Source organism: Rhineura floridana, chromosome 2, assembly GCF_030035675.1.
Source record: "Rhineura floridana isolate rRhiFlo1 chromosome 2, rRhiFlo1.hap2, whole genome shotgun sequence".
NCBI classification, from domain to species: domain Eukaryota; kingdom Metazoa; phylum Chordata; class Lepidosauria; order Squamata; family Rhineuridae; genus Rhineura; species Rhineura floridana.
In genome coordinates this window covers 8304054-8329136 of record NC_084481.1, presented here as the reverse complement: position 1 = coordinate 8329136, position 25083 = coordinate 8304054, and the positions used below count along the sequence as shown (strand labels likewise).

Genomic DNA, 25083 nt, shown 5'->3' with positions numbered 1-25083 from the left:
TAGGTAGATAAGGCCACTAAACATTTACACTTTATTACTATTTATTTATTTATTTTATTTATTTATTAAATTTATATACCGCCCGACTAGCGATAGCTCTCTGGGCGGTGAACATAAAATAGCATAAAAATACAATGAATAACAAAATAATATTAAAATACAATCAACAATACAATAAACATTTTTAAAATTAGATCAATGTAACTTAAAATGCTTCAGAGAATAGGAAGGTTTTGACCTGGCGCCGGAAGGAGAGCAGAGTCGGCGCCAGGCGTACTTCCTCAGGGAGACTGTTCCATAGTTCGGGGGCCACCACTGAGAAGGCCCGAGATCTTGTCATCACCCTCCGGGCCTCCCTGTGAGTTGGAACCCGGAGGAGGGCCTTCGTAGCAGAACGTAGTGCACGGGCCGGTTCATATCGGAAGAGGCGTTCCGCAAGGTATCGTGGTCCCGCACCGTATAAGGCTTTATAGGTTAATACCAACACTTTGAATCTAGCCCGGAAACATATTGGCAACCAGTGCAAGCTGGCCAGAACAGGTGTTATATGCTCGGACCGCTTGGTCCTTGTCAGCAATCTGGCCGCCGCATTTTGCACTAGTTGTAGCTTCCGAACTGTCTTCAAAGGTAGCCCTACGTAAAGCGCATTACAGTAATCCAAACGTGAGGTTACCAGAGCATGTACCACTGATGTAAGGTCCTCTTTACTCAAATAGGGACGTAGCTGGGCTACCAACCGAAGTTGGTAAAACGCATTCCTAACCACCGAGGCTACTTGAGCCTCAAGTGAGAGGGAAGAGTCTAAAAAGACTCCCAGACTACGAACCCGGTCCTTTAGGGGGAGTGTAACCCCGTCCAGGACAGGGTATATATCCACCATCCGATCAGAGAACCCGTCCACCAACAGCATCTCAGTCTTGTCTGGATTGAGCTTCAGTTTGTTAACTCTCATCCAGTCCATTGTCGAGGCCAGGCAACGGTTCAGCAAATCGACAGCCTCACCTGAAGAAGATAAAAAGGAGAAGTAGAGCTGCGTGTCATCAGCATACTGATGACAACGCACTCCAAAACTCCTGATGACCTCTCCCAACGGCTTCATGTAGATATTAAAAAGCAGGGGGGACAAAACTGACCCCTGCGGGACCCCATATTGGAGAGCCCGCGGTGTCGAGCAATGTTCCCCAAGCCCTACCTTCTGGAGACGACCCGCCAAGTAGGAGCGGAACCACTGCCAAGCAGTACCTCCAACTCCCAACTCCGCGAGCCTCTCCAGAAGGATACCATGGTCGATGGTATCAAAAGCCGCTGAGAGATCAAGGAGAATCAACAGAGTTACACTCCCTCTGTCTCTTTCCCGACATAGGTCATCGTACAGGGCGACCAAGGCTGTCTCAGTGCCAAAACCGGGCCTAAAACCCGATTGAAATGGATCTAGATAATCAGTTTCATCCAATAGCGCCTGGAGCTGGCCAGCAACCACCCGTTCCAAGACCTTGCCCAGGAATGGAACATTCGCCACTGGCCTGTATCTGTTAAAATTGTCTGGGTCCAAGGAAGGCTTTTTCAGGAGTGGTCTCACCACTGCCTCTTTCAGACAGCCCGGGACCACTCCCTCTCGTAAAGAGGCATTTATCACTTCCTTGGCCCAGCTACCTGTTCCATTCCTGCTAGTTTTTATCAGCCAGGAGGGGCAAGGATCCAGTACCGAAGTGGTTGCACGTACCTGTCCAAGCACCTTGTCCACGTCCTTGAGTTGAACCAACTGAAGCTCATCCAACAAAACAGGACAAGACTGTGCTCCGGACACCTCACTAGGATCTACTGCTATAACTTGAGAGTCTAGGTCCCGGCGGATACATGAGATCTTATTCTGGAAGTGATCGGCAAACTGATTACAGCGGGCCTCCGATGATTCCACCGTGTCCGGAGGGTTTGAATGGAGAAGCCCCCGGACAACTCGAAAGAGCTCCGCTGGGCGGCAAAGAGATGATTTAATAGTGGCAGCAAAATGATGTTTTTTAGCTGCCTTCACTGCTCCTACATAGAGCTTAGTCGAAGCACTAACCAGCGCATAATTGTATCCGTCGGGAGTTCGTCTCCATTTCCGCTCAAGCCTCCTCCTATCTTGCTTCATCGCTCTCAGCTCCGGAGTATACCATGGAGCTGTATGAGCTCTACACAGGAGAGGGCGTGCAGGAGCGATCGTGTTTACAGCCCGGGTCATCTCCGTATTCCACAGAGCGACCAGGGCTTCAGCAGGAGCGCCAGTCCTATCAGCCGGAAAATCCCCCAGAGCCCTTTGAAAACCTTCAGGATCCATTAGTCTCCGGGGGCGGACCATTTTAATAAGTCCCCCACCCTTGCAGAGGGAAGAGGTTACTGAAAGTCTAAACTTCAGCAAGCAGTGGTCTGTCCATGACAAAGGGAGTGTTGTAAAACTCCCCACATCCAGATCACTTTCCCCATGCTCAGTAGCAAAAACAAGGTCTAGAGTGTGCCCCGATACATGTGTTGGACCACTAACATATTGAGACAGCCCCATGGCTGTCATGGAAGCCATGAAGTCCTGAGCCGCGCCAGACAAAGTGGTCTCGGCATGAATGTTGAAATCCCCCAGTACTATTAGTCTGGGGGACCTCAACAATATATCCGAGACCACTTCCGCCAGCTCAGTTAGGGAAGCCATTGGGCAGCAAGGTGGGCGGTACTTACTAAGGGTTGTATTCAACACAGCGCTATGGTGAACATTCCTTCAGCGCAAGGATTTCTCCTTGTGCAACAGAATGTGCTCCCCCTCTCCTCCCTCCACATAACTCCTAAATATGTTCTGGAGCAGATTTGAGGAGGGCAGAGGGCACATGCAGGAGGAGGAGAGCAGAGGAGATGCTGTTGCTCTAGTGCTAATCCCTGCACTAGCACAATTATTTTATAGAATACCACCTTAAATATAATTTTTTAAAACATGATTAACAGAAGCAAAATATGGCCAATGTTTGGAAGGGTCTCTATCATTTTTGAACCCAAGGGGCAACATGGAAATGCACATACTTGGTATCACCACAGCACATGTGCAGTAGATTTGAAGATGACAACCCAAGCTGCCTCTTCCATTGTGCCACTGGAAATGTTGGCAATTCTGGAAGAAGAGAATCAAGACTTGACCTCGCCCTAAAATGTTTGCTGTTTTAAAAATTCTTGTCAGGAGTTGCTTATAACCCACACACTTATGGGTCAAACTACATGTTACATTAAACATAAGCTTTAAAGTGCATGCTTACAACCAATGCCCTCTCTCAGCTTGCACCTTCTGAATTGGTAGATTCAGATCAGAACCATGGTGCGGGTAGATGGAATTATCTGCTGTAGATAGCACCATCAGGGGCAAATGGCAGTACTGAAGGGTAATTTTTGTTAGGAAAGTGGCATGGGAAAGAAAAGGTTAAACTCCTCGTTGTGCCACAGTCCTAATCCAAAATGGGGGCTCCCAGGGCTGCTTTTTGTAAAGAGAAAGATTAAGTTGTAATCATGCACTTTAAAGCGTATACTTAACATAATGTATAATTTGATTCTCCTCAGATTCTGAATAAAAAATATACAGAAATATAAATTAAAAAAAAACTATAACAAAGGCTGAGATTTTATGTACATTTATTTGGGAATAAATTCCACTAACCTAAATGGAAATTGCTTCTGAGGAGACATGCATAGGATCAGGCTGTACAATAACAAAACCTAAAAAAATAAAACCCTCTCACAACAGGATAAAAATTAGAAATATACTTAAAATGGGGATTATAGAGATGTCTAAAAGATGTAAGTCCCCTTTATATGGTACATGCATGAAGGAAGCTCATGAGATCAGCACCTTGAACTGCACATAAAACAACTTGTATAGACAACTACCATCATATTGGTGATATGTAACTCTCTTCTGCCCAAAGTAGAATTGATTACACTAACAAAGCCAAGGCATCACAGAGGTAGAGGATGATTGTCAGATGCTTTGAGGTGAGGACACAGCTGGTGAATTAGGCAACAATCCTGGACGCCATGTCTGCTTTCTGGAATAAGGAGAGGTCCAGAATCATCCCGACTGCACAATATTTTTATTTTTTACCAGGTGCAGAGTGAATGTACCAGGCGTACTCACTCCCTTGAGACCAGAAGGCTCACCAACCAGAATAACAACTAGCTTTCAGCCAATCAACCATAACTTCAAAGCATAACTTTATTTTGCTCTAAATCCAGCCATCAACTCATATAAAATAAAAAGTCACCAATATGGAATGAATTATCTTTAGGTTTTTTTAAAAAAAATCACTTTGACAGAAATAGGATTTGAATTCATTTGCTATAATCAGCCTTTTAAAACTATAGTGTATATTAGTCTAATTTATGGACATAATGCACAGAGAAGCATGTGTGTGGATTTGGGTTTCATTTCATTGCTGTAGCTGTCCTGACTTCAAATAGCCTGGAGACAGATAGAAAACTGTGGTTTCTGTGCTGCAGTCCATTAACTTGTATGATTAAGAATATGCAAACCACGGAAGATGCTCACAACCTTGTAAAGACTTTGACCAGGGTGAAACTTCCTTGTTCAATTTCAAGTGCTAACACATGCATACGCATGATAAATTAGAAATAGCAAGCATCATCTATCTCACTGTGATTAAAGGTTTAATTTACAAATACTATTTGATTTGAAACTAAATGGCATGTTTCAAGCACTCTAGTAACATTTTGTCAGCATCATTTAATAATTCCAAAATGCAAACAGACTTCTTTCGTCTGATGTTAAAAACTAGTTTGTTTTGGTAAACAAATCAACATTTTGTCTTTCTAATATGTTAAAAATGGAATTGAATTTTGAATTAAAAAATGCCACCATTTTTTCAAGAGTACTCTGCAGGCAGGAATAGCTCAGGACAGGTACTGAAGTAGTGTGGTTAAATGGCCAGAGTGTCAGACCTCAATAGGAGAGACCCAGATTCAAATCTTCACTCAGCCCTGAAGCCCACTTAGTGACCTTGGTCCAGTCACAAAGTTCTTGGGATGATAAAATGGGAGAAGACCACCATGTATCCTACCCTGACCTTCTCAGAGGAATTGTGGGATAAAGATGTAAGAAAAAGAAAATTAGTCATTTAAGGATTTGAGGTGCCGGGAATGTTGGACATTGATATTTGTAATGCCAGGTGCAATACTAGGAATCTAAAAGACATATGGTTCTTTAATCCATCAAAATAAACAAAAGCTCCAATAAATTTCAGGCTAAACTGATCTTCAGATATTATTTTGCTTCTAATATAGCTACATAAAAACAATTCAAAATATGCACCACTGTCTGAGATTGTGAGAGGTCCCACCTGGTTCATCAGTTGTACCTATTGAATGTATTTTTCATTTAATAGCCAATATATTCCTGGAAAAGGACTAGGAGTTTTGATTATATTAACACACGAGGGGGTTTAATCACTTTATTGGATGAATAGCAGTCTCAAAAGCCTTTGCATCAGATTTCAATTGTATCATCTTCTTTGGGGTATATATCAGGTACTGTACTCAAACTACAGGAAGCTCCAATCTGTTCTATGTCATTTGGGGGCATTTTCCACATTGTCAGAAAAAATAATAATGAAACTCTCTATAGTAAGCTGTCATTATGCATTTGCATGGATGTCTACAGTGTATATTTCTCAAATCATTCTAAGGAGACTCATGTTGTGAGAATGCATCATCCAATTGGGGGTTACTTGCTTCAGTGTATAACAGTGTGTCTGTGTAAGAAGCTCACAAATATTGGTCTCAGCAATTTCTGTGAATGTGCAGTCACACAATTTGTTGAAGCCAATACCCACCATTTGTCTAAGTAATTACAGTCTTGCAGACAAACAGGTCTATTTAAGCAAGTGAAACAACCAACACATGAATTGGCCATTAAGTCAGCACTTTTTCACTTGCCTATGCAGGAGACCATTAGTTCAGCCTTTCCCAAATTAGCTAAATGGTATTTTGCCTTGGTTTAAAACAACTCCCTTTTGATCAGCAGATTCATTACAATAGGGCTGAACCAAAAATGGACTTTTGGCTCAAATTTTGGGGAATGTTCCAAGACAGTGTGGTGGGAACTTTTTTGGCACAGCCCTACACTGCAATTCCAAATACTTTCAAAAGTCATATTCCATTCATATTTCTCCAAATAACCACTAACAGGCTCATTTTTTAAAAAGGACAGTAGCTGTCTATACAAGAGATCTCCACCTACCAAGGCACACATAACCGGTTGCTGCTGATCTTTTGAACTACTAGGATCCCATGCTTCTCCCCAGCAAATAAAGTTCTAAGTGCATTGGCTGTGCTTTTGGTTTTGTTAGCAGTATAATGCAACCCTTAGGTGCCCTATAGCGTGAAGCTGGTTACCAGTGCTTGCTGAGCATCTCTCCTCACAATTGTAACTAAAATGGATTCACCTTTTATGCTATGTGCCAAAGAACAAGAAATGTGAGACTGATGACTGTTTCTCATTGTACGGCAGAGCACCTAAGTTTGCCACTGAGTATACACTCTACATGGAGCTGCAGCCAATCTTGGCTGCCCATCAAATGCTTCTGTAAGTTTGCAAATGTGTTGAATGCATTGCCATCACATTTTTAGGTGTACATTTTAACTTTCCAAAATATTGTAAGATATGAAGTAGCCTTCTTACTCTTGATCTCATTGACCCCAATTCCAAAGTATGGTTGCAATCCTGCACATAAGCTCCATAAATCTCAATTCAATGGTAGTAAAGCAAACTAACTCTGTACAGGTTTACAGCATACTTTTATCACTAGAGTATATATTGCTTGTATTGCTTTTACATGTTTTTATACTGCTGTACCTCCCTCCCCCCCCCCAATGTTTTGTGAGAAGGCAATATATAAATACTTAAATAAGAGCCTTCTATGGCAACATTTTCTTTTAAAAACAACAACTGAAATTTCAGGGCATTACTGATGGGGAGATTCAACAAAGGACAAACACAGCTCAAAATTCACAATAATTTGCAGGGTACTTTAGATCAACCTTGCCCAATCTGATGTCCTCCAGATGTTTTGGACTATAGCTTCCATTAGCCCTAAACAGCATGCTGTAATTCAGGGGTGAGGAACCTGTGGAGCTCCAGATGTGGCATTACAACATCTATCACCATTGGCCATCCTGACTGGGACTGATGGGGATTGGAGTCCAAACAAAGTCTGGAGGACACAGGTCCACAGTCCTTTCTGTAGCCCATAACAGATTAATAAACTATTTAAAATGTGATTAATGAGGGTGCTTAATTGAGAGCCACTTATTTGTTTGTAGAATGTTAAATGGATGAAATCTGTTTTTGAAGAGTGTACACTTGTAGTGAAATCCTATGCATGTGTTCTCACACAAAAGCACTGTTGAACTCAATGGTTTTTAGTTACACATAAATATGCATAGAACTTCAGCCTAAACTGCAATATGGGGTACACTGGGGAAGTGGCTGTTGCTTGCAGGCATTTACAAATTCTAAAATTTCCACAGAGACACACTCAGCCACTGGAAATTTGCAAAACTGAAAAGGGTGGGAAAAAATCCAATATTGTTAAGAACCCATTCCCTTTAAGAGTTAAAAACAGCAACAGAACAGACTATATGAGAGGAAACTACTGCAAGGAAGCTCTGGTTTGATTTTGTACTTCACAAACAGCTGTAATTTACTCTCAGCCTTTTAAGCGGCTCTGTCAAAACAAATTTTCGTTTCTTTCGTTTCTGTCCCTGATGAATTTCTATGCAACATTCTCTGTCAGAAACGCTACTAAATAACCCCAGGCCTATCCCACATTTCTTACTTAGTGGGAATAACCCTCTTCATTAGCATATATAAGAGACTCCCTATTGAGCCTCCACCATGTTACTAGACGAAAATAAGAAAATGGAGGAGGTGAAAAAGAGAAGATGCAATATGGTGTAACTTAACCAAAGCTTGTTATTTTCTGGATTGGACATCTAAGGCAAACATTACAACCCCCAAATTCTTCAATGGCTTAGATTTGGCTTGTGGGAGTGAGGAAGGAGACAGAGATGCGATGAGGGAGTGTGATAGGTCTGAATTGTTTCAGACCAACTGAATAATTATACAGCCATGAGAGTGGCTGTATACTATGGTTAGTATGGATTTTTCCCATTCTGCAATGTTACATTGAAAATACCCCCATGCCATTCTGATGCTTCCCATAAACTCATTTCAAAACAAAACCTTGCAAACCTTAGAGTCCTGAACTCAGAAATGCTTGCTTAACAACCCTCTAAATTTTCATGGCGATACACAAAACAGTCAGAGAGAATCAAGAGTTCAAAGTGTAAAAAGAGAGACAGAAAAACCAGACCCCTTTTGGACTTTTTTTCTGTCATGTGTTCTCATAATCTGTTGAAATTCATTAAAAATCAGCCATGTTCACAGAGTACCTGTAATTCTATTACTAATCTTGCCCCATACTCTGATCATCTTCTGCAGTTCAAAAGTTTAAAAATGCCTGGCTGATTTTTAATTAATGTAAGAAATTTTGGCTTGAACTCAATTACAAGGCTGGGCACGCTCAGTAAGAACCAACTGTCAGTGTTCTAAAAGCCAGACTCACAGCTGCTGGCCTTGCCTAATCAGGGGGCCACACCCACATCAGACTTTCATTTCACTTTAGACAGTCATGGCTTCCCCCAAAGAATCCTGGGAAGTGTAGGTTGTGAAGGGTGCTGAGAGGAGACTCCTATTCCCCTGACAGAGCTCCAGTGGCCAGAGTGGTTTAACAGTCAGCTGCTCTGATTGAAGCTCTGTGAGGGGAACAGGGCATCTCCTAGCAACTCTAAGCGCCCTTCACTAACTACACTTCCCAGGATTCTTTGGGAGAAGCCATGAGTGTCTAAAGTGAAATAAAGGTCTGGTGTGGATGTATTCATGTGCCTGCTGTACAATAAAAAGGTGGGGGAAACCCTGAAAAATAATGATACTGTTCACAATGTTTTCCTTTTGGAAAGGAAAGGGGCTTCCCCTCTGCCCAGTGCCCACACACTCAATCTCTTCCCCTCCCCTTCCCCCTTCTTCCCTCCCCCTCCCTTCCTGCCCTCCTCCTCCCCTCCCTGCCTCTTCCCCAGGTCAGTTTCACCCATCCTAAGCATGATTGCACAGGAGTAACAAGCTCTACCACCTATACAAGGAGATATGACATTTTGCATGGTAGATTTTTCATGCTAAAAAGCCTGATAAATTACCCACAAGATGTCTCAAGAAATATTTTTCACATTCCTTTCTAACATGCTTACAGAATTCAACCCATAATGTTGGCAATCTCCAGGGAGATTATTCTGAAGGCTTAAGAATGACATTCTCAATATGACAAACTAGAATTCTGTTGGGAAATATCCAGCAGGTGAAATGTACTCAAGAAAATTAGTTTCAGGCTTCTAAACCATACACTCAGTGGAATCTGCCTTCTTCCTGAACAGGTTGTGTTTGTTCAGTTATTTTTAAAGTTATCATTTCTGTATTGGAGAATAACTCTAGTAATCACACAAACATTTGGTCAACTTCTGGGATTGATAAAATCTATAAGGGTCCAAGCTATTTCTATGTAACATCTAAGAACACTATGAATAGAAATAGTAGCTTAACAAAAATACATTCATTTGTGGGATCAAAAGAGACATGCACGCAGAAGAGACTGCATATAGCAGGAGCTTCCTTGCTATCTACTTCATGGGAAATTCCCATGGTGAAGGAGACTGTCTGCGTTTGATATTCAGCTGGAACTGTTCTTTTCAGCAATGGGAAGTTCCTGGAAAACAAATGGAAAGCAAAGCCCTCCTCTGAATTCACAGGATTCTGTATGCAATTAAAAAACAACACGTAAACAGAACAGATACATAAATAAAATGAAGTTCAGGAAATAAGTTACCATTCATAAGAAGCAATGAATGTCTTTAGTGTGTCAATGGTAAGAGTACAATTGTAGAAAGCTATCATTACTTATGGACAAAATAATGCAGAGCCTTGGTACAGGGTCTTTCCTGTTGTGGTGCCTCACTTATGGAATCCCCTCCTCTTATCTATCCACCTGGTATCTAAAAAGAATTTATTTGCCCAGATATTTAGTGGAATGTGGTGGATTTTGTTTCACTGAATTTCTTCCTGCTATTATTATAATGTATCTATTTTAGCTGATTTTATGTGAGTTTTACTGAAGTATTTGTAGTGAACTGAATATGAAAGTCGCATGTGTGAACATGGGCATATGGTCATGTGCAACAGTCCAAAGATATATTATATGAAACAGGATTTTCTAGGCTTATTAGCTGCTCTTTGCTTTTAGCTAGCCATGGCAGAAGATGTAAACGTTTATCGCCATCTTGGTATTACCTAACAATGCTGAGGTAACAGCCCTGGGAAGATGAGCTCATGAACTACCTCATGACTTCTTGATGAATCCTCTTCCCCAGAAGGAGGGTACAATTGCCCATTTGCTGACAGCTTTTAGAATGAGAAACACCTTAAAAATCCTGCTCGGGGTTGAAGTCCCTTTGTCCTCTCTCTGGAGCGGAACACATAGCTGCCAGAGACCTGATGGCCCATGGAATGTCTCCTGTGGTACCATCTGGGACCAGGGCAACACCAGCTGAATGGACCAGTTGAAGGGAGGTTGTATTCATTCTCAGTATATACTGTAATATAGACTGCATATATTCCATCAATAATCAATAAATCTAGTTATTTCATCACCACAGTGTACACTGGTTCAACACTGGGACAGGGTGGACCAAGCCCATCAAATCAAGACAGTGTTTCAGTAACATAGGAAGCTGCCTTATGCAAGTTCAAATTATTTGTCCATCTTATCATTCACATATCCTGCCACCTCATCCTTTTGACTGGAGACAGTAGGGATTGAACCTGGGATCTTCTCCATGCAGGTGCTCTATCACACAGGTATAGTCCTTCCCCAGTTTTGCTAGGATTTAATAAGGATTGCTTTAAATATTGAGGACTAAATTTGAAAAGCAGGGTAATATATTAAATAAATAAACTGTCAAACTCAATGGCCATTCTACCAGGTCATTAAACATTTACACAACTTTATGAAGAATTGGTACCTGAATTCACTTGTTTTCCAGTTTTCTTCACATCCCCCCTTCCACTTTCATCACATCTATTAGATTCTAAGTCTGTGAGCAGAGATTTCTTGTTTTAATCTTTGTATAATGATGCCTAAAAAGCTTTAAGTGCCTTATAAATGCGTAAGTTTGTTAAACTTTCAGCTACAATAAGTAAGCTTTTGTGGACTAGTTTAAAGCCTACTATGTCAGATGCATGATATATATCCTCAAGCGTGTGTGAGTTGTGTTTTATGAGAGAAATATAAGAGGTAGCATAGGCCTAACATTTATATCCAAAACCCAAATATATAAAAGATAAAACTGATGACCCATTCACAACAGCAGTCACTGTAAAGATGCTGTCTTTCTAGATATTGATATCCAGAGTCCCAATTAAGTTCAAACTGAATTAAAACAACTGTTTCTTATAAATTCTAGTGCACTGAAGTTTCCTCTTGAAAACTTTTTGTTGAAGCACAATTTATGAGAGCTGGAGTAGTATAGAGGCTAAGAAACTTAGCTACTATGAATCTGGAAATCCCTGGTTTGAATCTCGCCTAGGTGGCAAACCACTCTCTCTTACTCAGAGCCCCTCCCCCCTCATATCTGAAATATGAAAAATAATACTGACTTAACTGCTGTAAGGATTACAACTAGATAATGCAGGTGAAACACATGAAATTACAAATATTAAGTATTATGTTGTATAGTTATATATAGATATTTGCAACAGTGTTATCTGTTATTTTTGAAGAAAAAATATATTGAACATTGCAAACATCATCTGGCAACTTTGGTATTTTCTCCACAAGAAACCTTGCAAACTGAATGATCCCTTTGTTTCATATTTCAGAAAAGGTACTTGTGATCTCTCCCCCAAAAAGCAACCAGGCCTCCAGCTACATTGTATCCTGTTCCTTAGCTGACATCAAATTTAATAATATCATCTAAGAAAAGTTTTGCTGATACAGGAAAATTCATGATTGCACCTAAATTCATCATTCAGGTATGTACCCCAAAAAATTAGGACTGACCTCTGCCACATTTACACTGAGTCAATTTCAGTTCTCTGGTGCAAATACTTTTAAGTTTCTGCCATGTGATTATGAAGTTGTAGTTCATATATACTCCTGAGATGCAAGCAAAAAAAGAACTTCCCCCCAACTTTTCAATATGAAAATATTTAGGGTTTTTTTCCTATAAGAGCTACCAAAATGATTAAGGGACAAGGTAGCAATGTGTAAATTCCACTGAACTTGAATCATATTTGGGTCACAAATTGTGAGCATGTCTGAACACTATTTTTACTTTTTTAAAACAAAATTGCTTCCAATGCTTTATGCATGTGTATTCTTGCAAATTGTAGTGCTGGCATTGAAGAAGGCAATTCTGAACAAAAGTCTTAAGATATAAGCAGCCCCCTCCCCAGACTTTCCCCTGCACAAAATCAAAACAAGAATTTCAACAATGAAAAAATTCCAGGAGAGATGAAAGCAAGCAAATACCATTTCAGGGCCTGATCCCTCTGGACTCCTTCTGCCTACAGAGGGTCATCTATCCACCACTGCCTGTGGGAAGCATCCTCATGGGTTTCAATATGTTAATATTGTTTATTGTGTGTTAACATGTGTAACTGAATACTTATAAGTTGCCTTAATAGGATTTATTTCTGGAATGGCAAGATATAAATAATTTTAATGAATAAATAAATAAGCAAGAAACACACAAGCATCTTTGTGATAAACTCCTGGGAAACCTCATAGCATTGGGATTCAAGCTATAATGAGACAGTGTACTACTCACCCCAGCCAAATATCAGCAGCATCTGACTAGTGATTGCCCAGGAGCCAAAGTATTGCACTTCAGCAATCAAGGACTACTTCATTTGAGAAGGCATTAAAGTAAACCAATTCTCACCATGCGCTTTGGCTGCCTAGTCTGATGAATAGTGACTATGCAGATGCAAAATGGTATGTTTGTAATACATCTTTGAGATTTGTTTGAATAAAGCAGCTAAGAAACGTAATAAATATTAACAAAAACAATTGACAATAAAAAAATCTCAGTATTAGAATTTCAAGGAAAATATGGCCGACATACAATACTATCACAAACTGAGAAAATATTTGGAACATTTAGTTATTTTTGAACCATGGCATCATCAACAGTTTAGGACTTTTCAGTTGGGGCAGGGGGAAGAAAATACATAATAGAATGTTACAAAAAATGCATTAAGTGTAGAAAGAGGTTTTTTTCCTCTCTCCTATGATACTGACTCTCTTCTATAACAATGGCTCACCAGACATTGTCCACTCCCCAATTAATCAGAACCCATTGTTCACTCACCATTCCCAAGGAAATTCATGGCATGGAGAAAGTGGATAGAAAAAAGTCTCTCTCTCATAACACTAGAGCTTATCGACACCCAGTGAATCCAAATGTTGGAAGATTCAGGACAGACAAAAAAAAGAACTTTTTCACATAGCATTAGGAATGAGATCCACGTGTTGGCGCCAGTTCAAACACATTCTGTTTAACTGGCAGGCAGTTCCATCCCATGTTTGTTTTCTACTATCTTCTGCTTTTACCATTCCATGTACATCTGAACATGCTTACTGAATTCAATGGGATTTAATCCCATGCAATCATGCTTAGGATAAGTGAAACTGACCACAGGGGAGGAGGAGAATGAAGAGGGAGAGAAGAAGGGGACAGCTGGAGTGGGGAGGGGGAGATGAGGAGAGGGAGATGAGGAGGGGGAAGAGTGGGGGAAGGAACAGGTAGGGCAGAGGTGAAGGGGAGTGGATAGGAGGGAGGGAGGGAGGACAGGTTTGATCATGTGCATGCTTATTCAGTTCAATGGGACTTAATCCTGTGCAATCATGCTTAGGTGAAAGTGACCTGGGGGAGGGGGAGGGGCGGGGAGGGGGAGGGTAGGAATGGGGATGGAGGAAGGGGGAGGGAGTGGAGTAGAGTGGGGTGGGTGGACACTGGGCAGAGGTAAAGCCCCTTTCCTTTACTTTCAAAAATGAAAACATTGTTAACAGTTTCTTGCAAACACATTTTCTGAACAACGGAAAAGACAACTGTACACATGGAGATCACCAAATGGTGAGTATAGGAATCAAATTGATTATATAATTGGTAGCACAAGATGGCGAAAACAAGACCAGGAGCAGATTGCGGTATAGATCATGGAATGGTCATATCAAAAAACAGAGTAAAGCTAAAGAAGAAGAACAAAGCAATCATAATGCCAAATTACAATTTAAATAACATCCCAGAAGAATATAAAGATCAAATAAGGTACAGATTTGAGGGTTTAAATTTAGTTGATAGAGAACCAGAAGAACTATGGATTGAAGTCAGAGACATGATCAGGGAAGAATGCAAAAAGACAATACCTCTAGTGAAAAAGACAGAAAAACCTCAATGGATGACTGAAGAAACTCTTAAAATGGTTAGAGAAGGAAAGCAAAAGCAAAAGGAGACGGAAACACAATCAGAAGCCTAAAAGCAACAATACAGCGACTATTACAATAATTGTATAGAAATAGAAGAGAACAACAAACAGGGAAGCCCTATTCCAAAAGATTAGAGAAATGAAAAGGAAATGTAAACCAAGAGTAGGGATGCTGAATAATCAACAGGGGAACACACTGAATGACCGAGATAAAATAAAAGGAAGATGGAAGCAATACACTGAAGAACTCTATACAAGAGATGCCAGGATGTCAGATTCATTCATGGAGGAACCGTATAATGAAGAACCAGAAATTTTAGAATGTGAGGTGAAAGAGGCTGTTATACTACTTGGAAGAAACAAATCATCAGGAACAGATGGCATATCAATAGAGTTGCTACAAGTTACTGAGACTGGAGTTGTACAAATCTGGACAAACATTTGTCAACAAATATGGAAAACTAAACAATGGCCCACAGACTAGAATTGTTCAATATATATCCCAATTCCAAAGAAAGGGGATCCCAGGGAATGCAGTAATTATCGAACTATTGCCTTAACAGCTCATGCAAGTAAAGTAATGCTCAAGATTCTACAACAAAGGCTCTTACCATATATGGAGCGAGAAATGCCAGACGTCCAAGATGGATTTAGAAAGGGAAGAGGCACCAGAGATCATATTGCAAACATACTTTGGATAATGGAATGGACTAAGGAATTTCAGAAGAAAAGCACCCTGTGCTTTATAGATTACAGCAAAGCCTTTGATTGTGTAGATCATGAGGAACTTTGGAATGCTTTAAAAGAAATGGGGGTGCCACAGTATCTGATTGTCCTGATGCACAACCTATACTCTGGACAAGAGGCTACTGTAAGGACAGAATGTGGAGAAACCGACTGCTTCCCAATTGGAAATGTTGTGAGACAGGGGTGTATTTTATCACCCTATTTATTTAATCTATATGCAGACTGTGGTTGATGCTTAATGTATCATGCATACTGATGTCAGTTGGACCCGCCCCATGACATCACTTGGGCATGCCCCGTGATGTCACTTGGGATGCCCCATGACATCACTCGGGGACACCCCATGACATCACTCAGGCCCACCCCCAAAATCTCAGGGTTTGGGATGCTTCTGACCTTGCAACCCTAGTAAGGACAGAATATGGAGAAACCGATTGGTTCCCAGATGGAAAGGGTGTGAGACAGGGGTGTATTTTATCACTCTATTTGTTTAATCTGTACGGAGAACATATCATACAGAAAGTGGGATTGGACCAAGATGAAGGAGGGGTGAAAATTGGAGGGAGAAATATCAATATTTTAAGATATGCAGACAATACCACACTACTAGCAGAAACCAGCAATGATTTGAAACAAATGCTGATGAAAGTTAAAGAGGAAAGCACAAAAGCAGGACTACAGCTGAATGTCAAGAAGACTAAAATAATGACAACAGAAGATTTATGTAACTTTAAAGTTGATAATGAGGACATTGAACTTGTCAAGGATTGTCAATACCTTGGCATAGCCATTAACCAAAATGGAGACAATAGTCAAAAAATTAGAAGAAGGTTAGGACTGGTGAGGGCAGCTATGAGAGAACTAGAAAAGGTTCTCAAATGCAAACATGTATCACTGAACACTAAAGTCAGGATCATACCATGGTATTCCCAATCTCTATATATGGATGTGAAAGTTTGACAGTGAACAAAGTGGGTAAGAGAATAATCAATTCATTTGAAATGTGGTGTTAGAGGAGATCTTTGCAGATACCATGGACCGTGAAAAAGACAAATAATTGGATGTTAGAACAAATTAAACCAGAACTATCACTAGAAGCTAAAATGAAGTTATCATACTTTGGACACATAATGAAAAGACATGATTCACTAGAAAAGACAATAATGCTGGGAAAAACAGAAGAGAGTAGAAAAAGAAGAAGACCAAACAAGGGATGGATGGATTCCATAAAGGAAGCCACAGATCTGATCTTACAAGATCTGAACAGGGTGGTTTATAACAGACGCTATTAGAGGTCGCTGATTCATAAGATCGCCATAAGTCGTAATCAACTTGAAAGCACATAACAAAGCTGTCAAAACTTTCGGTTCTGCCCAGTCTCCCATCTTAAAAAAAAGTTTCTAATGGCTTTAGTGACAGTGAACATCCGGGCCAATACCTGTGCTAGGTCTGATGCACTACCATTGATGAGATATCCTGCTCCTATGTCAAGAATGTATAGAAGGGAAGGGAAATCGTCTTTAATAAATAATTAGTAATAATTAATTACCCGCTCTTCACCCTGAGGTCAAAGGGTGGGTTACAACAGTTTAAAATATAAAAATAACTTACAATAACAAACATCAAGAATATAAAATATTTATCCTATAAATATACGTCTCAGGTGTAAAAGACTAGGATAAAGAGGTGTGACTTCAGTATTCGCTGAAAACTGTACAGTGAATTGTCAGACACACCTCTGTGAGGAGGTGTCATGGCCCCGTCGGAGGACTCATCAGACGAGGATGACTCGGGAATAACAGCAGCCGACCCAGAAGCAGCAGACCCAGAAGAAGAAATGGAGGAAACTCCTGAGAACCCAGCTCCTTCTCCCCCTCAGCTGCAGAGCACCCCAGACACAGCTGAAGCCCTTCAGCCAGACGCAGCCAGTGAACAGGATACCTCCCCTCACCTGCAGAACATAGACAACAGAAGGTCAGGCAGAAAAGGGGCAGGCCTGTCCACTTAAGGCCAAAACTCTGATGTCTCACACCTGCTGACAAACCTGCTGTTGAGCCTCAGCTAAACCAGAATGGACAGGGAAGGGGGAGGCATGAGTTTCAGGCACCTCCGCTGCCAGAGGAAGCAGAGTTGGGAATTGTTGAGTCTGGACAGGACCTTGCGGGAGGGGGTCAGCCTGCACACCAGCCAATTCCCACGGTTACCGCACTCTCAGAGGAACAGAGAGCGCCACCCCCAGCTGATGCAGAAGACTTGTTGGGGGAACTCCAGAGACAGTGCCAGCTCCTCCCTTGCCAAGCAGTTCCCAGGAGGATTCCAGTGTGGCACAGCCCCCTGATCTTGAGCCTGTTGCTCAGGAGCAGGTGTCTTCAGATGGGCCGTTGGAAGCACGCCCTCTGTCCCCGCGCTCCCGCCGCCGCGAGAAACGGACAGGGCAAAGACAGGAATTACGCAGGAGTCAGAGATTACGTTCGAAAACGTTCCCTTCATAAGCTTGCCGCTTAAAGTGGGGAGTCGTTGAGTCAACTTCCTTCACATGCTGCAGAGCATGTCTAGAGTGTAGTTAGGAATTCTAGTGAGTTAGCGCAGGGTTTTCTATGAAGCGCAATGCCTTTGATGCATCCATTACTCTAATAAAACAAGATTTACTTGCACCTACACTCCAGCCTCGTCCTTCTGGCTCTGAACGGGACACCTGCTCCTTAAAAGACAAACCTTGGCTTCAGCTTGTTGCTAACTACAACATCAGGCATGGCTTCTCATGTTTCCAGTTTCCCTGAACCTTATCTTGGACTGACCCCTTGGCAATTGAACCCGGACCTCTACTGACCTCGCTTCTGGCTTGGCACGTAAGCTTGGAAAGGGCCTTGCCCTTATCACACTTCATCCTTGTTAGCCTGGCAGATTTTGCCCAGTCTCCCATCTTTAGAAAATGTTTCTTATGACTTTAGTGACAGTGAACATCCAGGCCACTTCTTTTGACTATACCCATGCTAGGTCTGATACAATACCATTGGTGAGATATCCTGCTCCTATGTCAAGAATGTATGGAAGGGGAAATTGTCTTTAATAAATAATTAGTAATAATTAATTACCCGCTCTTTACCCTGAGGTCAAAGGGTGGGTTACAACAGTTTAAAATATAAAAATAACTTACAATAACAAACATCAAGAATATAAAATATTTATCCTACAAATATACGTCTCAGATGTAAAAGGCTAGGATAAAGAGGTGTGACTTCAGTATTCGCTGAAAACTATACAGTGAATTGTTAGACACACCTCTGTGGGGAGGGAATTCCACAGCTTAGAAGCTGCCACAGAGAACGCCCTCTCCTGGGCTGCCACTACCCAGGCTTCTGAGGGTCGTGAAACTACAAGGATGGCACTCTCTGCTCATCTTAATATCAAAGAAGGTCTGTAGGGAAGGAGGTGGTCTTTCAGATATTTGGGGCCTATGTCATTTAGGCCTTTAAACATGAGCATGGGCACCTTCAGCATGGGCACTAACTGGCAACCAATTCAGCTGTTTTAAAACAGGAGTTATATGAGATCTAAATGAAACCCCAGCCACCAATCTGCCTGCTGTGTTTTGCACGAGTTGAAGTTTCCAATTCATCTTCAAAGGCAGCCCCACATAGAGCACAATGCAGTATTCCAATCTTGAAGTTATTAAAGTAGAACATAGAGTACAATGGCCAAGTCATTTCTGTCCAAAAGGGGCTAAAGCCAACAAACCAACTCTAGCTAGAAAAATGCATTCCTAGCCATCGAGGTCACCTGAGCCTCCAGTGACTGTGCTGAATCCAGGAACTCCCCCAAGCTGCAGACTTGCTCCTTCCAGGCAAGTGTGACTCTGTCCAGAACAGGCTGTCTCCCCACCTCATAGATGTGAGAACTCTGGACACGCAATACCTCTTTTCAGGATTCAGCCTCAGTTTGTTGACCCACATCCAGCCCATATATAGGACAACCTCCATGGTGCCAAACAATACCCTCCCATATATATATATTGGAAGTAGCTCTGCAGGTAGGAACTGTTGCACACCTCCCCAATCACCGGAGATCTCAGGGGTCCCTGCGCTCATCCAGGATTTGGTTTCCTTTGGGAAGGTCAGCGGAGGCTGCGGTGTCTTTATGAAATATGGTTTATTTATTTGTACAAAGTCCAACCTGAGCTTAGGATGGAGGGGTTCAAGGCATCAGCAGTCTAATATCCAGCTTTTCCATCTGGGTTGCAGGAGGCATCCTAAAGCCATGGTGCAGAGGGATAGCCTTTCTGCCTGCCTGCAGCCTCAACCATTCTCTACACACAACTAAAAACACTCAAAGCACAAACTTCTGCTAGTGGCCAGGAGGGGGGGAGGCTCTCCTGAAGAGTTTCAATGACTAAAGGATCTTCCTGGCCCATTTCACCAGTTGCTGGGTAACTGATAGACCCATTATCCTACCTGGCCACTCTATTTGTTTAACAAAAGGAATTCATCTGGCCAGCAGAGCCAGCCCCAAGGCACAGGATTCCAAATCAGAGGCTAGAAAGGGGACCCACAGGAATCATCCATTCCAACCCCCATGCTCATAACAGAACAAATTCACTGAAGTAGAGTACCCCCAATCTTCCCAAACTTCCCTGAGATGCTCCAGAACGATATTGTGTTCAACAGTATTGAAAGCCACCAAGAGATGAAGAATAATAAGCAGGGTTGTACTCCCCCATCTCTCTCCCAACAAATGCCATCAACCATGGATACCAAGGTGGTTTCAATGCCATGGCCAAGTGTGAAGCCAGACTAAAATGGATCCAACTGAAATAAAATATAGAAGGAAATAACTCTAAACTCACAAACATTGATTTTCTGACATCAGAGGAGAAAGAAATTATCCTATGATCTATATATTTCAACTATCTTCTAACATGAAAATACATTGATATATTCGTAGAATTTCAAAGGATGGTCCTGTTAATTCAAAATGCAATTATACATCCCCTGTCATGCTGCTTAGAGGCACAGTATCTTGCAGATTTGTAGGGCTTTCTGTTCTGTAGAAACAGTTTTTTGGAGGGAAAACAAGTATGTACAGGTGGGCCCCACTCATACGGTGGGTTACGTTCCAGACCCCCACCGAAAAGTGAAACCCGCCAAAAAGCAGAACTCCGTCAATAACATGGTGCCCGGCACCCAAGAAACGCCATAAAAGAGGAACAAGCGGCGTATGTGTGGGGCCTTACTCTAATTGAAAACCGCCGTATTAGCGGAACACCAAAAAGCGGAATGCCAAAAAGAGGAGTCCTACTGTACATTTTAGTGCTTTGTTAAACCTAACAGTACAAGTTCTAACTAAATATAACAAAACATTTGACTGGTTTTTAAGGGAAATGTGCATTTCTTGAATTAAACATTTGTTTACCTTTGAATCAAAATGCTAATAGTCAAGGTTTAAATGAGATCAAAACCAGTGGATATGATACACTGATTCTAATCCAAATACACCAAGGTCTGATTTTAGGCACCCATTTTTAAAAGCAATAATTTCTGTCTTTCCTTCCAATTTCCTTCTTCTTTGGGGTGACATTTTTTAGATTGTGAGCCTATTGGTGAGAACTTGTAATTTATTTTATTTAACATTTATTTAGTTAGTTAGCTAGTTAGTTAGTTTTAGTTTTGCCTGGCACCTAGGAGATTTATAAGATGATGATGATGGCGGTAAGAAAGAAGTTCTTCTAAATTACAACTTGGGCTTTTTTGAGTCAGAATGATAAAGAGGTGAATATGCGGCTAAACTTGTTCTGGGCTCACGAGTACAAGCTCCATGAGGCTTGTAATACTCAATTTATGAGTATTATAGCTACTAAATTCTTTTCTAGCTTGGGTTTTTATCTGAACTGAAGAAGAATTCCTTTCTCACTCAGCACTCTACCCTCAACATTAATTTCCAAAGCCCTCTCCTATCTTCCCTGCTATTCCAGTTACTGTGATGGTGAGAACACACAAACCACAATTAATTCCAAATGCTGAACCTTTTAGTTCACAAGTACAGGTGATTTTGGTACTTCTGTGGAAGAACATGCAAGTGAGAAAACCAAGCAAAAGCAGAGCAACAGGGAAACAGCAGTCTACTCACTGCCTAAATACCAGAATTGATTAGGGAGGTCCACAATCCCCTACTATTAAGTTACAAAATCAATTGTGGGGTGGTCTTGTAGGAGCAGCATGATGACTTATGTTCTCCAAGCCCTATTTCCCAACCTTTATTACAGGACCCCTCTGTAACCTCAAAACATTTTGTGCCCCCCACATGTTATTGTTGCCCCTTCTGCTGCTGCCACTCTGGCCATCACCATGATTTGCATGCAGGCGGAGAAACAGAGGCAGAAGAAAGAGAGAAATCCGCCTGGCAGGAAATGAAAGCCCAATAAATATGTAATAAATTTAAACACATGGTTCATGCAAGCCTTTAGACAAAATCAAAACAGGAGTAAATTTGGGCACCGGGGATGGGGCGGGCGAGTGTGATCGAGCAGAGAAATAAAAGAGAGATACAATAATGCGGAGGGGGCAGGGTTAGAGGGAAGAAAGGTGTGTCAAATTGTGGGTGAGGTAGAGGTTTAGTGGGTCAAAAGAAGGCAGCGGCAGGAAGAGTGAAGAGGAGCAGCCACATGGGAGGGAGAGCACTTGGGACATCAGGGCAGGGGGAGGGAGGGTTGGAATAAAGTGGGCTACGTGTCCATTCTAGGTGCTTCTTTTCTCAGACTGACCTGTGGTAGCATTGAGACCTCAAAACAAATGCACACTGTCTCTCTCCTTTCTCTCACTCCCTCCTCCTGTCCCCTTACACCAAAGGTAGAGTGTTCCATGGGAGGCCGAAGAGGGAAGTAAACAGTGAGGGTGAAATCCTCCTTAACCGCTGCCTCTTTCTCTCCCTCTCTTTCTGAGGCAAAAGGGTGAGGAGTGACATCCACTTCTTTTCTCTCCCCCCATCACCACCCCCTTCCCTTTAGCCTGGTAATGGCCTGTGTGGGGCTACAGGAAAAAGCACAGGGAGGGGAAAGTGTGCTGCCACTGCTGCATGCCTCTTTCTATGTCATTCACATTGCAAGGGTCTGGTGGGTTACGGGAAGGGATTGCAAGAAGGCCAGTGACCCCCCGACACACACACACCCTCACACTCAGTACATGTTCGCCACCATGTCTGCGCTCTCCTGCTATAGCTGCTGCTGCCACCAGTCCATGCAGCATTCAAAGTCTGGGGCTACCCTTCTCCATAAGTGATTAAGGAGCTGGGAGCTCAGGGGCGAGGAGCCAGGAATGCAAGTCACTCACACTCACTCAGTTTGTTTCAGCTGTCTTGGCTGTCCCTCCAGGATGACTTCCCTGCCCCTCTGGGTGTCACGGACCCCAGGTTAGGAATCACTGCTCTATACTCTATAGAGAAAAAGTCCCTTCACAGTTTAAAGGGCCACAAAAGGACCTCACATGACTTACTTTCTCCAAGGTCATTTCCCCTTCCCCTGTGCTGTTTTTTCACAGGCTTCTCTTTGTTCATTATATATTTCATAGCATATGGAAATGGTTGCACTGGTATGATCAAGCTTTAGACAACTAGTAAAAAAAAGTTAATTATTCTCTAGGTTAGTTAAAAACTAAAATGGCATAATTAAGCATATTTTAGAAGGCTCCTACCAGCTCACTGCCAGGTCATGTACTTTCAAAGTGTTGCTCAGCCGATACATTCCAGACTTCAGTGGGCGCACACATTCTTTTGCACGAGCAAGGTAAGGATTCACTTGAATATCTACAGGAAATTCTGAATCCTAGAAAAAACAAATAAACAAGCATATAAGACCCAGTACCTGAAGGAGGAACGGGACCACCATCGTCCAGGGAAGGAGAGTCATTTGCTGCTGCTGCTGCTGCTGCTGCCTGCCTGCCTGCCTGCCTGCCTGCCTGCCTGCCTGCCTGCTTGCCTGCCTGCCTGCCTGCCGCTGCTGGGCTACCACCACCACCCTCTCCCTGTTGGAATTCTGCTCTGCAGGTGTCACACCTTGCAGGACCAGGCCCCCAGGTACTGAGCCAGCTGTTGCTGATATCATCTACCTGTCCGTTCCCTAGAGGGGATACATAAGCTGGCTAGCTGAGGTGGTTCCTGCTTTGCAGATTGTCTGGCTTTTAGTGGGTCTTGAGTCATGTGTCTGGGAGAGAGGACTCAGAGCCAAGTGGGGAGACTTGAGGGGGCCCCAATTAGTGTAGTGATGGGTAGAGGGAGAGATGGCGTTGTGAGGCTGAGTTGTGAGTGGGAGGGACTGCATGGCGGTGGTTCTCCTCCTACTTGGCAGGTCGCCTCCAGAAGGTGGTGCTTGGGGAACATTGCTCGGCACCCTGGACTCTCCAGTATGGGGCTCCGCAGGGGTCAGTTTTGTCCCCCATGCTGTCCAACATCTACATGAAACTGTTGGGTGTGGTCATCTGGAGCTTTGGAGTGCGTTGCCATCAGTATGCTGATGACACACAGCTCTATTTCTCCTTTTCATCTTCTTCAGGTGAGGCTGTCAATGTGCTGAACCGGTGCTTGGCTGCGACAATGGACTGGATGAGAGCTAATAAACTGAGGCTCAATCCAAACAAGACTGAGATGCTGTTAGTGGGTGGTCCTTCTGACTGGATGGTGGATGTCCAACCTGTCCTGGATGGGGTTGCACTCCCCCTGAAGGAGCAGCTTCATAGTTTGGGGGTTCTCCTAGAACCATCTCTGTCACTTGAGGCTCAGGTAGCCTCGGTGGCACAGAATGCCTTCTACCAACTTCGGTTGGTGGCCCACCACTGGCATGTGGCTCCCAAAGGTTTGCCCCCTGCGGTTGTGCATGTATCATCATTTGAAAAATGTTCCCCACCCCTGTTCCAAAGTAATATGTGAGTACTCCTCAAAGACCCAAGATAATGTGCAAATGAGTTTATTAGTCTATATACATGTAAACAAGCCCATATGTTAGGTGCAGAAATACAGTAATTAACAACCTTCAGAGTAACTGTAAGCACAATAAGCTGAAAGCTATGCATTTTTTCCTTATGTAATGAGATTCACATAAACGGTCAGGAAATACTTGGATTTCATTGAACAATTTAGTCAAATATTTTCTAAAGATAAGTCAGAAGGCTGAAAGATTTATTATCAACTCTAACCAGGTTAAGTGGTCTTTATTAAAAAAGATTGTATTGTAACGATGTGAGGACAGTATTTGACTTTACATAGCATACCCTGAAAGGGGGGGGGGAGAGGATTAGAGGATTTTGAGACTCTATAGACATTTGCATAATTGTTATTTTATACTGTTAACAGTGATTTCATTAAAAAAAGATTAAGGACCACACCATGTCTTCTCAAATTACCATCACTCATAGAGATTAAGAATAGAAAAAGATCTCAATTTTATAAAGCCACGAGAGTGGCTGTATACTATAGTCAGCATGGATTTTTCGCGTTCTGAAATGTTAAATTGAAAATAACCCCCATGCCATTCTGTTGTTTCCCATAACCTCATTTCACAACAAAACCTTACAAAACTTACAATCCTGAACTCAGAAACGCTTGCTTAACAACCCTCTACATTTTCATATATAAAACAGTAAGAGAGAATCGAGAGTTCAAAGGATAAAGAGAAAGACAAACCAGACTCTTTTTGACTTTTTTCTGTCAGGGTTCTCATAATTTGTGGA

At 42.2% G+C, this 25083-nt stretch overlaps 1 protein-coding gene across 2 annotated transcripts in view; it reads right to left on the bottom strand.

Moving 5' to 3' along the window:
* Positions 1 to 25083, bottom strand: part of SPAG16 (sperm associated antigen 16) — a 761887-nt gene that overhangs the window by 627741 nt on the left and 109063 nt on the right. For both annotated transcript variants that reach the window (XM_061607700.1, XM_061607701.1), the window contains exon 10: positions 23053 to 23183. In XM_061607700.1, coding sequence (XP_061463684.1) covers positions 23053 to 23183 — 131 coding nt within the window. The remainder of the gene's footprint in view (positions 1 to 23052; positions 23184 to 25083) is intronic.